Here is a 14,845-nt window from a genome sequence, read left to right as displayed (position 1 = left end):
CCCATGCAAGGTATTCAGATTACATTACTGCTCTTTGACTACTCACCATATTAGCCCACACTGCAGCAGGGCACAAATTCAAGCTGCAACTTATATGGGAATATATAGAAGTTACAACACGTGAACAGGCCCAACCATTCCATGTTGGCGTTTACTCTCCACACGAGCATATAGTTCCAATCACATTTACCAACTTATTGCCATTTCCCTACAGTCCCTTTTCCTTCATCCCCCTATCCAATCAAGTCTTGAATGTTGACATAGTTTCTGTCTCAATCACTAACTCTGGAAGTGAATTCCACAGCCTCACAACTCTCTGTGTGAAGAGGTTTCTCCTCCCCTCTGTTCTAAATCTCTCACATTTAATCCTGTATCTATGGCCCCTCGTTCTTAACCCCTCAATGACTGGAAACAGTTTGCTGCTATCTACCCTGTCCCATATTTTCATCATTTTGAAATACGTCCATCATATCATCCAATAATCTGTGTTCTTCAAATGAAAAAAGACCCAGTGTTCAAGTCTTTCTTTGTTTTTATATTGCCTCACGCCGGGCAGCATCCTGGTGAATCTGTATTGTACCCTCTCTAGAGCCTCAATATCCTTCCTACAGTGTGGAGCCCAATACTGCACACAATACTCTAACTGAGGTCTTAGTAAGGTTTTATATAGGCTCATCAATACTTTGGCTTTTATATTCTAAACCTCGTGATAAAAACTAGAATTAGATAAATCGCCAAGCCCAGATGAAATGTATCCCAAGAAGCAAGAGAGGAAATAGTGGAGGCTCTGACCATCATTTTCCAATCATCCCTTGCTGCAGGCACGGTGTCGGAGGACTGGAGGACTGCTAACGTTGTACCATTGTACAGCGAGGGATAGACGGAGTAATTATAGGCCAATCAGTCTAACCTCGGTAGTGGGCAAATTATTGGAATCAATTCTAAGGGACCGCATTAATCGTCATTTAGAAAGGCACGGGTTAATCAAGGACAGTCAGCATGGATTTGTTAAGGGAAGGTCGTGTCTGACTAACTTGATTGAATTTTTTGAGGTGGTAACAAGGATGGTCGATGAGAGTAATGCATTTGATGTAGTCTACATGGATTTTAGCAAGGCTTTTAACGAGGTCCCACATGGCAGACTGGTCAAAAAATCAAAAGCCCATGGGATTGAAGGGAAAGTGGCAAGTTGGATCCAAAATTGGCTCAGTGGCAGGAAGCAAAGGTTAATGGTCAAGGGGTGTTTTTGTGACTGGAAGGCTGTTTCCAGTGGGGTTCTGCAGGGCTCAATGCTTGGTCCCTTGCTTTTTGTGGTATATATTAATGATTTGGACTTAAATGTAGGGGGCAAGATCAACAAGTTTGCAGATGATACAAAAATTGGCCGTGTGGTTGATAGTGAGGAGGAAAGCTGTAGGTTGAAGGAAGATATCGATGGATTGGTCAGGTGGGCAGAAAAGTGGCAAATGGAATTCAATTGGAGAAGTGTGAGGTATGCATTTGGGGAGGGCAAACAAGGCAAGGGAGTACACAAGAAATGGGGGGATACTGAGAGGTGCAGAGGAGCAGAGGGACCTTGGAGTGCACGTCCACAGATCCCTGAAGGTAGCAGGACAGGTAGATAAGGTGGTTAAGAAGGCATACGGGATACTTTCCTTTATTAGCCGAGGCACACAATATAAGAGCAGGGAGGTTATGCTAGAACTGTATAAAACACTAGTTAGGCCACAGCTTGAGTACTGCGTACAGTTCTGGTCACCACATTACAGGAAAGATGTGATTGCACTAGAGAGGGTGCAGAGGAGATTTACAAGGATGTTGCCAGGGCTGGAGAATTTTTGCGATGAGGAAAGATTGGATAGGCTGGGGTTGTTTTCTTTAGAACAAAGGAGGCTGAGGGGAGATTTAATTGAGGTGTATAAAATTATGAGGGGACTAGATAGAGTGGATAGGGAGGACCTATTTCCCTTAACAGAGGGGTCAGTGACCAGGGAGCATAGATTTAAAGTGATTGGTGGAAGGATTAGAGCAGAGCTGAGGAGAATTTTTTTCACCCAGAGTGTGGTGGGGGTCTGGAACTCACTGCCTGAAAGGGTGGTAGAGGCAGAAACCCTCAACTCATTTAAAAAGCACTTGGATGTGCACTTGAAATGCCGTAACCTACAGGGCTACGGACCAAGGAAAATGGGATTATGCTGGATGGCTCTATTTCGGCCAGCATGGACACGATGGGCCGAATGGCCTCCTTCTGTGCCGTAACTTTCCAGATTCTATGATTCTGAGTGGCCCCAGAACTGGTGGTGGGACAGCACTACCCACTTCCAAACACTCTGAAAAACTGTCCTTAACCCCGACTCTCTTTTCTCCCTTCTAACCAGTTTCTAAGCCAGTTTGTAATGCTCCGCCCAATCCCATACCGTTTAATCTTCTCATAATCTTCCATGTGATATCTTGATGTGGAGATGCCGGTGATGGACTGGGGTTGACAAATGTAAGGAATCTTACAACACCAGGTTATAGTCCAACTGTTTTATTTGAAAATCACAAGCTTTCGGAGGCTTTCTCCTTCGTCAGGTGAGCATCGTTCACACCATTCACCTGACGAAGGAGGAAGCCTCCGAAAGCTTGTGATTTTCAAATAAAACAGTTGGACTATAACCTGGTGTTGTAAGATTCCTTACACGTGATATCTTGTCAAATGTTTTCCTAAAGTCCATTTGCAATAATCTATCAGGTCTGTTACTTCCTTGAAGAATTCTATGAGGTTTGTCAAGCATAATTATCCATTTTGAAATTTGTGCTGGCTACTCATAACTATTTTTCTTTATCTAGATGAATGTTAATTTCATCCTTAATGGAGACTTTAAAGTTTTCCCTCCCACAATGTTAAACTAACCAGCCTGTAATTGCCCAGATTAGCTTTGTCCCCCCTTTTAAAGGTGGGTACTACATTGGTCGCTCTCCAAAACTCCGGCACATCCACACTCAATACAGCCCTGAAATATAATTTCTGGGGTCTCTGTAATTTCCTCTCTCAGAATCCTAGGATGTATTCCATTGGGCCCTGCTGCTTTATCTTCCTTTAGCCTAACTAACTTATCCAAATATTTTCCTTTTATGCTTCATAATATCACTCACCTCACTCTCAACCACTTCAGGATTCGTCTCCTCTCTGCTCTCCTTCTCTTTAGAAAAGACCAATATGAAGTACATCTTGCCAATTTTTGATCATCATCTACAAGCTGATAATCACTTCTCTCAGGAGTGCCAGCTCTCTTTTAACAATTCTCTTTTTATTGCTATATTGTAAAATACTTTATTACAATGTTCCATCCTTCATTCGGATGAGACGTTAAACTAAGGCCCCGTCTGCCCTCTCAGGTGGATGTAAAAGATCCCATGGCACTATTTCGAAAAAGAGCAGGGGAGATCTCCCCGGTGTCCTGGTCAATGTTTATCCCTTAATCAATATCACTAAAACAGATTATCTGGTCATTTATTTCATTGCTGTTTGTGGGATCTTGCTGTGCACAAATTGGCTGCTGCATTTCCTACATTACAACAGTGACTACACTTCAAAAAAGTACTTCATTGGCTGTAAAGCACTTTGTGACATCCCGAGGTTGTGAAAGGTGCTGTATAAATGCCAGTCTTCCTTCCTTTCCTTTCGATATGTTTTGAAATTTCTTCCTCATACTCCCTCTTTTCTTATTTTCTTATATTTCTCCTTTTTTTTATCATTGTTATTCTGATAGTCATTATCGGCCTGTTTCTTCATTTTTAATTAGTTTCTAACCTATTTATCCATGGCATCCTAAAACTACGAGCAGTTTATTTCTTTTTAATGGAATATACATATTCTGTACCTTTACAATCTCTTATTTAAAGATGTCCCACTGTTGCTCTAGGGTCCTGTGTGCCAATTTCTCCTTCCACCTCTCCCCAACGAGCACAATGCTCATCTTTCTAAAATCTGCCCTAATCCCTTTCTAGATGTATCTTAAACCTCATCATATTGTGGTCACTACACATTCAGCCCATCTACCTGGTCTATTCCATTACTCGTAACCAGATCCAGCAACATCTCCGCCCCTGTAGGCCCACTAACACACTGCTCGAGGAGGAGTCTGTGCACAATTTAGGAATTCCATTCCCTTTGCTCCATTTACTTGCTCTCTGTCCCAATCAATAAGTGGATAATTAAAAACTACATAATTTTGTTATTCCTATTCATCTCACTAATCTGACTGCAGATTTCACAAGCCCTTTTTAATCTTTGAACTCCAACCATATTGACTCTGTCTGTCCCCGTTCCTTGTCTACGTCATCTCTACAGCCTGTGTTCCCTCTTTTCCCAATATTTCCACCTCAAGCTCAAGAGGTCTCCACTAACCTGAATAGCCAGCCACATTCCTCCAGGGAATTCCACCAGAAGGATCCCAAGGATAGGGTCCAACACACAGACACAGATCATTTGGAGGGAAATAAGTTGGTCACAGATTACTTCAGCTTTGCCAAAAGAGTTTCATTCTGGTGGCACAGAATGAGGTCCCAGCAGGCAAAAGGATGGATCCCCAGGATATTGAGGTAGTGCAGAGGACACATTAATGATGGTGCTTTGGGCACTGCATAGTCCCTGATTGGACAGCACTGATACTAAATGGGCAGTTCAGGCAATTAGGTGAATCCCCCCTCCATGAAAGCCCAGAGCACTCCTCTTCCAGGATGTAGAGATGTTCCAAAGTAACGTCCTCTGTGTCATTGCCAGCATTCTAGTCTGGCCTTGCCAGGAGTTGGCCTTCCTGCTCCAGGTTAGACTTCTTTGAATGGCAAGGTTGAGCAGAATGCAGCAGAGACTAATAATCCTGGAGACCCCAAGATGTCCCCTAATCTGTTCAGGCATCTTCAAGATGCCAATAGTTTATTCAGTGATCAGCCTTCTCACTTCAATGCCCCTTTTGTAACTCCACTGCCTCTGGCTTCTGTAATCTACTTAAAGCCACTCACACAGCACGGGCAGCCAATTCAAACACAGGTACCTGCGTTGAGCTTAAAGCAACTGAGCTTAAACAAGTCTTAAGAGACACTCCACAATATACGGAAGGAGAAAGTCTTCCTGGAACAGACATTGCAGAAGATGGTCAGCTTACTGCTACAGAGGAATAATGAGGCAAAGAAAGGGAAGTGGGTGATGTCCCATAGGGAAGTGAGGGGGGGGGGGAATGGAGGGTTAACGGAGGGTTCAACCAATGCAGGAAACTCCTGAAGGATCTGATGGGTAGATAGTGCTGGATACCGATGATAAAGAAAAGGATAGCAGAAATCACAAAACAACATCATGGCACCGTGGAGCAAGTGGTCCAGGGCGGGTCCAGAAAAGGCAGGTTGTGATTATGGAGCCTTCAACCATTCGAGGGTTGGATAGACTTGTCCACAGCTGCAACCAGGAGTCCGAAATAGTCTGTTGCCTCTCTGATTCTGAGAAGTGGGCAGGGGGGGGCCGGGGATGACCAGACTGAGGTTGTGATTCACAGTGGAATCAATGACACAAGAAACAGTCTCAATGCAGTTGCCGCTAAGTAGTAAAATAGTAAACATGGGCCTACAGCACAAACAGACTTTCCCTCCATCATAAGGTCAGAAATGGGGATGTTCGCTGATGATTGCACAGTGTTCAGTTCCATTCGCAACCCCTCAAATAATGAAGCAGTCCGTGCCCGCATGCAGCAAGACCTGGACAACATCCAGGCTTGGGCTGATAAGTGGCAAGTAACATTCGCGCCAGATAAGTGCCAGGCAATGACCATCTCCAACAAGAGAGAGTCTAACCACCTCCCCTTGACATTCAACGGCATTACCATCACGATCAACATCCTGGGGGTCACCATTGACCAGAAACTTAACTGGACCAGCCACATAAATACTGTGGCTACAAGAGCAGGTCAGAGGCTGGGTATTCTGTGGCGAGTGACTCACCTCCTGACTCCCCAAAGCCTTTCCACCATCTACAAGGCACAAGTCAGGAGTGTGATGGAATACTCTCCACTTGCTTGGATGAGTACAGCTCCAACAACACTCAAGAAGCTCGACACCATCCAGGACAAAGCAGCCCGCTTGATTGGCACCCCATCCACCACCCTAAACATTCACTCCCTTCACCACCGGCGCACAGTGGCTGCAGTGTGTACCATCCACAGGATGCACTGCAGCAACTCGCCAAGGCTTCTTCGACAACACCTCCCAAACCCGCGACCTCTACCACCTAGAAGGACAAGGGCAGCAGGCGCATGGGAACAACACCACCTGCACGTTCCCCTTCAAGTCACACACCATCCTGACTTGGAAATATATCGGCCGTTCCTTCATCGTCGCTGGGTCCAAATCCTGGAACTCCCTTCCTAACAGCACTGTGGGAGAACCGTCACCACACGGACTGCAGCGGTTCAAGAAGGCGGCTCACCACCACCTTCTCAAGGGCAATTAGGGATGGGCAATAAATGCCAGCATTGCCAGCGACGCCCACATCCCATGAACGAATAAAAAAAAAGACTGCCACTAATTCTCAGCAGAATGCACACATCAACTGATCATCTAATTTATTGACTACAGTGAGTGATGTAAGAATGATGTCAGTGTGTTGTGTCGCACAGTGCTGCCCCTTCATATGGTGCTTCTGACATGTGACACCTAACCTATCATCTCTTCTCAGTGATTCCCCTGTGGAAGGAGTGTCCTGGCTATCTGCAGGATGTCACTGACAGCCCCAGTCCTCCCTGGGTTGTGCATCGTAAAGGCCCTGCCTCTCTGAGGCTGGTGACTGTCGGCATTGCCAGCTTTAAGCGACATCCTTTCATGCCTGGTATACCAGGTGCCTCTGGGAGATTGTCATCAACTCTCAAATTACCTGCCTTCACTCTCTACACAACGACCTGTATCTTCTGGCCAGTTAAACAGGTTCTTGTCACTCAGTAACATCTAAATCTATACAGTTTGTGAGTAATCAGCTGGCTTTACTTTCCCTGTGTTATTTAAGGTGGTGAACTGGCTGCTAGTTGCAGTTCGTGGCTGATTTCGAGGGTTAGTGCTGCTTCCTTTTGTATTTTATTGGTCCCTGGTGTGATTGAGAATGACCATAAACTGAAAAGAGCAATATCCTGTGTAAACTAGCACCAGTAAATCACCCAGAATCTTTTAGAAGCCTATATTTCACTCAGCGATGATGCACAATCACTTTCTAGGCTCACAAAGCTATGGGCCAAACTCTGATGGTAGAAAGGGAGGTATTGCAGCAAACTGGAACATGGAAAACAGAGAGACTAATCAAACTTACAATAAACAACTGTTGTGTGGCTCATGGTAGTCGAAGGATGCATTCTTTTATTTATTACGGACAGGATGGCTATAGCATGTAGCACATAATCCCACAATACACCTGTGTGTAAGATGACCTGTCCCTTTGAGGCCACAAAGTCTAATTGGTGAAACAGGAACAACTGGAGGTCAGTTATAGGCCAATGAGTGGGTTTATTTCCCTTTGTTTGCTTTTCATTAACGGAAAGTTCAGTTGTGATTTGTTGGGTGTTTCATACCAATTGAGAGGTCTGGAATTTGATACAAGTGAGTCTCCCTTGGTGTTTCTGGTTGCAGGTCTGGGGATCTGCTATTATATGTCGCAAGCCCTGTGGGAGGGCGCATCATAATTCAGTCTGTGCTTTTTAATATCTGTTTTTGTGATGCAGCTGGTATTTCTTTGGTTACCGAACGCTGCAGCGAATCCTTCAGCTGTACAGGTCTCTCCACTAGCTTACCGTCCACCTGTTGAAGGTATCACTGGCCGGTATGTAAAATGTCACTTCAAAGGCAGAATTCTGATGCAAACACTTCTTGATTACAAAGCAAGGAGACTGCCAGCTTTAATCCTGAAATCAATCAACTGAGGGTCATGATCTTGGGTCCAATGTCTGGGAACTATCACTTGCAGTTAATAAGCCTTGGAGTTCCAGCTTCCCAGTGTGAACTTCACCAAGTTGCCAGCTCGTTAGTTCGTCCCCTCGAGATAGAGGCTGGAAACGTCAGCTGTAAATGAGGTTATGGGTGCTGGCCTGAGGTTAGTATTACACGAGAGCTGGTTCAAGAACCAGGACTTTCATTACTTTTGTACCTCAGGAAGTAAATGTTGAACGTTCTGTGAATCTGCTGGTTTGACTTGCAGACACTGTTTGCTTTTAACGATTAATCAACCTGTAGGTTGACTCACACAATCCAATAGAGCGTTTAATCTTCCACTATCCAAAGACTAAGAGGCTCATTCAGAAGCTATTACAGGGTTGCTGCTGGATCCTACACCCCCTCCCCAGGCCTGTCCCCCACTCCCACCCCCACCCCCACCCCGTCCCACACCCCCACCCCATCCCACACCCCCACCCCCACCCCCAGGTCCGTCCCACCACCCCCCCACCCCCAGGCCTGTCCCCCACCCCCACCCCGTCCCCCACCCCCACCCCCACCCCCAGGCCCGTCCCACACCCCCACCCCCAGGCCCGACCCCCACCCCCACCCCCACCCCGTCCCACACCCCCACCTCCCCACCCCCAGGCCCGTCCCACACCCCCACCCCAGGTCGTCCTACACCCCCACCCCCACCCCAAAGACAAATTTTACCCCTTGTGTGTATAAAGTCACATTCTTTCTTTTGGGGGCGAGGTCTTGTTGATGGGAGTGGCCTTTGGTACTGAGCTTGAGCTAAGACCATGGCAGCACCACATAATACCCAATATCTAATGATAGTTCGTAATCTTATTGTACTTGGGTGTAAAGGATGGCCTGGATGCAGAGGATAACCGAGTGGGTTGGATCGCACACATTTAAAGGAATGAACGGATAATCAGGAGGGTCCCATTACAGGGTGCGGTGTCCCTCAATGTGTTGCACTCAGGTAATCCTTTACACCCAGGCCCAATAACAGGAGAACCTGCCCTGACATTTCTCTGTAACTGGAAAGCCCGACAGGAACGGTGGGGGTGGAATGGTTAAGGTGTTGGGGGAGGGGTTCTCACTCTGTTCCTGACGCCCCCGCCTTCTTAACTTTCCTGAACTCAGGCAGGAGCAGGCCGCTCTCCCCGAGGAGGCAGGACCCTGAAGGCAAAGACGTCATCAAGGCACACACGCCATTTTAACAGGGTCCTGACTGAGGGTCACAGAGTCTCAGGCCCACCAGCAAGACCGGGCACCATCGTCGCCAGGGGAGGCCCAGGTTTATATTTTACTCGTGGGCCAGGAGCAGGAGTACAGCCTTCTCCCACAAGCAAATAAAAAAGGGACATGTGTTGGAATAAGGAATGTGAGGATGTGCGTGAGCCGTGTCCAGTCCACTTTATGTGAGAGTGTGAACATGGGACATAGCTTGTTGGGCCAAGGGCCTTGTCACATTCCATGTGTCACAGGGCAAACACACTGATAGCAGCATGTACCGAGAGTACTGAGAATTTATTGAAATGAGCTGAGTTCACTTTATGGTGTGAGTTGAACCCAATGGAGTGCAGGAGTGAGCAGAGCACAAGGACAGGTCATTCTCAGACCAATGTACTTTTCATATTTCTTCATGGGATCTTGGTAACTGACCAGATTGTGGCCACTTTAAGTCTATCACTGCTGGCTGGACATGGTCTGTGTGCATATGAAACTCATATTGTCTTCTTGCGCCGATAACACTTCAATGGTGGATGAGTCCCCTCTATCTGGGCACAAAGATCACCCATGTGCTAAACAGTCATTATTCACTAGCAGCTCATTTATTGGTTATGCATTGATCAAGGTATCTGCAATTGACCCATGAGCAGATCCTGAAATCCAGGCGCTGGAAGGAGTGAGGGAGCAGCCTTTGAGTGAACTGGGAACCAACAACAAGAGGTGAAGAGCAGGATGGGATTCTTTCTCTCAGTGGAGGTGTCCACACGAATACTGAACGATGAGCCCAGATTACAGCTCTGGAACATCTCATCATTGAAACATTTGTTCGTCAGAGTTTACACACTCAGTCAGAGTTTACACACTCTAAATTGTGTCAAAAGATGTTTCTGTGTGAAAGGTTCTTACCTCACTAAACTGGAACAATGCCCAGGCCAGGGACAGCTCTGGTAAACCCTCTGGATCAGTGTCTCAGATCCATTCTGGACTTGGCAAGACACTATCTTCAACACAGTGTACGGACACCAATTTCTGCAGGAGAATAAACATTCGCCATTTAATGATGGTTATCAATAGAAAGCTGTCTCCTCACCTGTCCATTTAGTCTCTTATAAACTTGTTGTTTCACCTCTTGATTTAGTGGTTATGATTATATTAAACGTTCTCTTATAACGGCTGTAATCCAATGTCATTCATGGGTGGTTTCTCCCTTGGACGCCGCCCTGATTATTATCATTACAATGTAATACGATGATCTTTCTTTGTGTCAGTCCAGTAATATTAAACTAAATATGAGGTCATTGAAGACTCCTTAATGTTATGGTTATAATTCTCCCACTCCAGCATACAGAAATAGAACAGGGTGTAACACTAGACATACTAGTTAGGTACAGTCTCAGTGATCAATCCTGTTTCCTATTTGCAATCCATTCACTCCTGTTAGGAAGTGTGTCTGTATGAACATCGAGTCAGGTCAGGATCGGGTGTGACTGTGATGCCTCGTGCAGTTGAATAGCCTGCTGACACTGTACCTGGGCTCACATGGGAAGATTGGCCATGAGCAAGGCAACGGAGGGTGTACGTACGGAGTGACCCAGCAGGAGTCAACACCTTCAAACAGAGGAGAAGGGCAGAAAATCGGCACAGAAACTAATCTCTCCCTTTCCCCCAACCCCCTACATCCCCAGGCCACATACCTCCTCGGGCCTAAAGGTTACCTGGACAGCTGACCTGCTCCCAGGCTGCCACTGGTGCACATTTCCAGCTCTCTACTCGAGGAGCCCAGCACCGACTGAGCACTGACTTTCACCAGTGTTCCAACTCCCTCCCCCGGGGAAATGCAGGATCTGACCAGGGAATCACTGCCCACGGAGGCGTGTCCCCGCCCGCGGAGGCGTGTCCCCGCCCGCGGAGGCGTGTCCCCGCCCGCGGAGGCGTGTCCCTGCCCGCAGTTCCGTGACCCTTGCCCTAAGTGCTGCCCAGGAATTACAAAGAAGTCTGACATCCTTTTGATTAAACAATCTAGGAAAACATGGCCATCAAGGGGCCAGAAATCTACAGCCATTCCGGGTACACCAGCCGTAACATTAGCGCAATCCCATTAGAATGGCCAGAAACCAGGCTGGGAGCCCGGAGCCCCACGTCCCGGAATGGGACCACATCCCGGCCTAGTGTCAACATTTCCAGCACAGCCCTGTAGGGGTGTGATTGTAGGGGAGTCATGATGGGGAGTCAGATGTTCCGATCGGCCAGCCAGCAGTTGTGAGGTTCCTCAGGTCCAGGCCAGAATTGGACCCTGAAGATCTGGACAGTTGACACTTTAAGATGGCCCCCTTTATAAGGGGCTGCAGGTCAGATAAAAGTTTCTCCCAGATGGGGCCAATACTTACCCAGCCCCCGGGGGAGAGTAGGCCCCCCCCAGTTACACCCCAGCCCACCATAGGCATGCAAATAATAGACCTCCCCCTGACCCCGTGAACTTTGGCAGGGTCAATGGCATAGGTCAAGAGTGGGTCTGGACACCAGATGCCTGTGGATTTCAGGGCCTACGTTTCCAATGAGAATTTTTTGTATAATACACCTGCTCTACGTTCCAAAGTGGAATCGAGACGTCACTGCAGCAGATGAAAAGGAACACACCACTGCTCCCAACAACTCATCCAGTTTGCCTGCCTCGTACAACAATGGGTGGGACGGGTGGTGTGACGGTTCTGTTACTGGACTAATAATCCAGAGAATGTGAATTCAAATCCCACTGTCGCAGTTTGAGAATTTGAATTCAGTTTTTAAAAAATCAGAAATGAAATCAGTAAAAGTGATGGTGAAGCAGTCGAATTATCTGAAAAACCCAACTGGTTCATTAATGTCCTCCAGGGAAGGAAACCTACCGTCCTTACCCAGTCTGGCCTACATGTACCTCCAGTCCCACATCAATATGGTTGAATCTTAACTGCCCTAGCAAACCACTCAGTTGTATCAAATCACTACCAGAGGTTGGAGAAGACCCACCATCACCTTCTTGGGACAACTCGGGGATAGGCAATAAATGCCGGAGAACGAATTAAAAATATAGGCCATTTCTGAGCAATGGAGCTGTTCTTCCCAGAGCATGACATTAATACAAAAATATATTTTGAATTAGACTTAAATAGAAAAGCACATAGGAAGCCCATTCGGCCCATCGCCTGTGCGGGTGCTAGCTCTTAATCTGGTCCTGTCTAGTCCAGTCCCATTTCTCTGCCCCTTCTCTGTATCCTTTTGTATTTTTTCTTTTCAATGCAGGATATCTAAATCTGAAGCGAGTGAATAAATCTGCATTAACACCTGGACATCAATTGTCTCCATTAACCCTGTGCCTGTCCCCATTACCCAGTTTGTGTTACTGATCCTCTGACAAAGTTTGTAACAAAATTCAGAGATTTCTATAAGTCTAGGCTCAGATCTTTAAACCTGTTCCTTCCTATTTTCTGATTACATTAATAACCTGTAAATATAGATCCAGCCAAGTTGATTCCACTAATCAGCTAAGGGTGTCTGGTCAGTGAGGTATTTCCGAATACTCTGAGTTAGACTTGTCCACTTGCCCTTCTTTTATTACAGTATCTTTAATCTATAAAGTCCTAGTGACAGCAGTGGCCAATCATATCATGTTACTGTTTATTCAACGGGACAAAGGTTAAATGGCAATTTAACCTGGAAAACATTTGCAATTAATCTGAAGCAGGCGTATGTTCTAATTCCTGCTGTGACCCAATCCTTTCTGGACATGGCTGAACGCAGTCCAGGGCAGCTCGTGTGACAACAGCTGTATGTTTCACTGACCGACCAGGGGCACTCGGTGTTTTACCCCAGTGCTTCCCCTTGCTGTGTGCCATCAACTTTCTGACCATTTGCCTCCTGGTGGGAGGAGGACGTGAGGAGTGTCGCTGGGTGACTAGTCTTTCCCCCGAGGGAAGGAGATGTCCCAGTACCCCCTCGAGCTCCTCGTTAGTAGGTAGCCCTACATTTCCAATGTTGATGGGCTACCTGGTTCGATGTGCAATCAGAAGCGTTGTAGTCATGTAAAATGAAGCAAAACGTAAGGACATTTCCCTTGGAAACCTCCTGAGACCAGGAAATGTTTTCCTCACCTGCTCCCAGGTTCGGTGGGAGTGATAGCATTACTCAGTCTGCCACCCTTCACTAGATGGTGACCCATCGCTCCAAAAAGGGACACCCTTCTTTCAGGAGTTTCAAAGCTGCTGCACTGAACAGAGCAGTTCTCAGATCCACCATTGTTCCAGCCCTTTCTGTACCTCTTCAGTGGCAGCACAGCTTTAAGGACAAACTGCAGCCCTTTAAGAGCTGCTGGTGCTGGATATCCCTGCCCGGCTCCTGTGTCACGTACTGGGACAGCCAATCATTTGTTGAAATAAGCTGACAATTTATAGAATGAGGTCAGCTCCTCGTGCTACTGCCACACACGGTGCCCAAACACAGCACACCCACAGCCACTGCACACAGCAAGATCCCACAAACACCATTGAGATCAATGACTATAAATGATAAATAAATAAAATGCCCTCCCAACTTTCAACAGTCCAAATTATCATTCAATAGAACCTACAGCTAATTTGTACTCCACACAAACTTCCTCCAACTCCAATTACCTCTTCCCACCCTGCCCACGTATCCTCATGTATGGATCAAACCTCCCCCTAATGTATCAATGCTCTGTGCTTCATCCTCTCCATATGGTAGTGAGTTCCACATTCTCACCACTCTCTGTGTAAAGAAATTCCTCCGAAAGTTGATCAAGGTCAGCGTTGTGTTTGAAAGGGAGAAATCCATACCAGCTACTAAGATTCTAAATTTAGGTAAGGCTGACTTCAGCAGGATGAGACAGAGACTGTCCACAGTAAACTGGGCAAATCTGTTAATGGGTAAAACAAGAGAAGATCAGTGGGAGGTGTTCAAAAAAGAAATTAACACTGTAAGGAACCAGTTTATACCCCTAAGGGGAAAGAACTCTACTCACCAAAAAAAAACAGCCATGGACAACTAAAGAGGTGAGGGACAGTACAAGACATAAGGAAAGGGCATACAAAAAGGCAAAAAATGGCACAGATCCTGGTGAATGAGAAAGATACAAAGATCAACAAAGGGTCACAAAACAGATAGTAAGGGCTACAAAAAGAGAGCATGAAAAGAAACTTGCAAGGGATATCAAAACCAATACGAAGAACTTTTATAGTTACATTAGGAAAAAGAGGGTGGTCAGGAGCAGTGTTGGCCCCTTAAAAACTGAAAGTGGGGATATTGTCATTGACAATGGGGAAATGGCGGACATGTTGAATAATTACTTTGCGTCAGTATTTACAGTAGAAAAAGAGGATAGCATGCCGGAAATCCCAAGAAAACTAATACTGAATCGGGGACAGGGACTCGATAAAATTAACATAAGTAAAGCAACAGTAATGAAGAAAATAATAGCACTAAAGAGTGACAAATCCCCAGGACCAGATGGTTTACATCCCAGGGTTTTAAAGGAAGTAGATGAGCACATTGCAGATGCCCTAACTATAATCTTTCAAAGTTCTCTAGATTCAGGAACTGTCCCTCCAGATTGGAAAATTGCACATATCACTCCGCTTTTTAAGAAAGAAGAGAGAGGGAAACC

The 14,845-nt window shown here is 46.2% G+C and overlaps 1 protein-coding gene across 3 annotated transcripts in view; it reads right to left on the bottom strand.

Moving 5' to 3' along the window:
- LOC137344771 (collagen alpha-1(XXVI) chain) overlaps nucleotides 1–14,845 on the bottom strand; it is a 579,410-nt gene that overhangs the window by 338,911 nt on the left and 225,654 nt on the right. For all 3 annotated transcript variants that reach the window (XM_068007902.1, XM_068007904.1, XM_068007903.1), the window contains one exon: nucleotides 10,096–10,218. In XM_068007902.1, the coding sequence (XP_067864003.1) occupies nucleotides 10,096–10,218 (123 nt within the window). The remainder of the gene's footprint in view (nucleotides 1–10,095; nucleotides 10,219–14,845) is intronic.

The sequence above is a fragment of the Heptranchias perlo genome, chromosome 28 (assembly GCF_035084215.1).
Source record: "Heptranchias perlo isolate sHepPer1 chromosome 28, sHepPer1.hap1, whole genome shotgun sequence".
Lineage (NCBI taxonomy): Eukaryota > Metazoa > Chordata > Chondrichthyes > Hexanchiformes > Hexanchidae > Heptranchias > Heptranchias perlo.
This window is presented reverse-complemented; position numbering and strand designations above follow the sequence as displayed.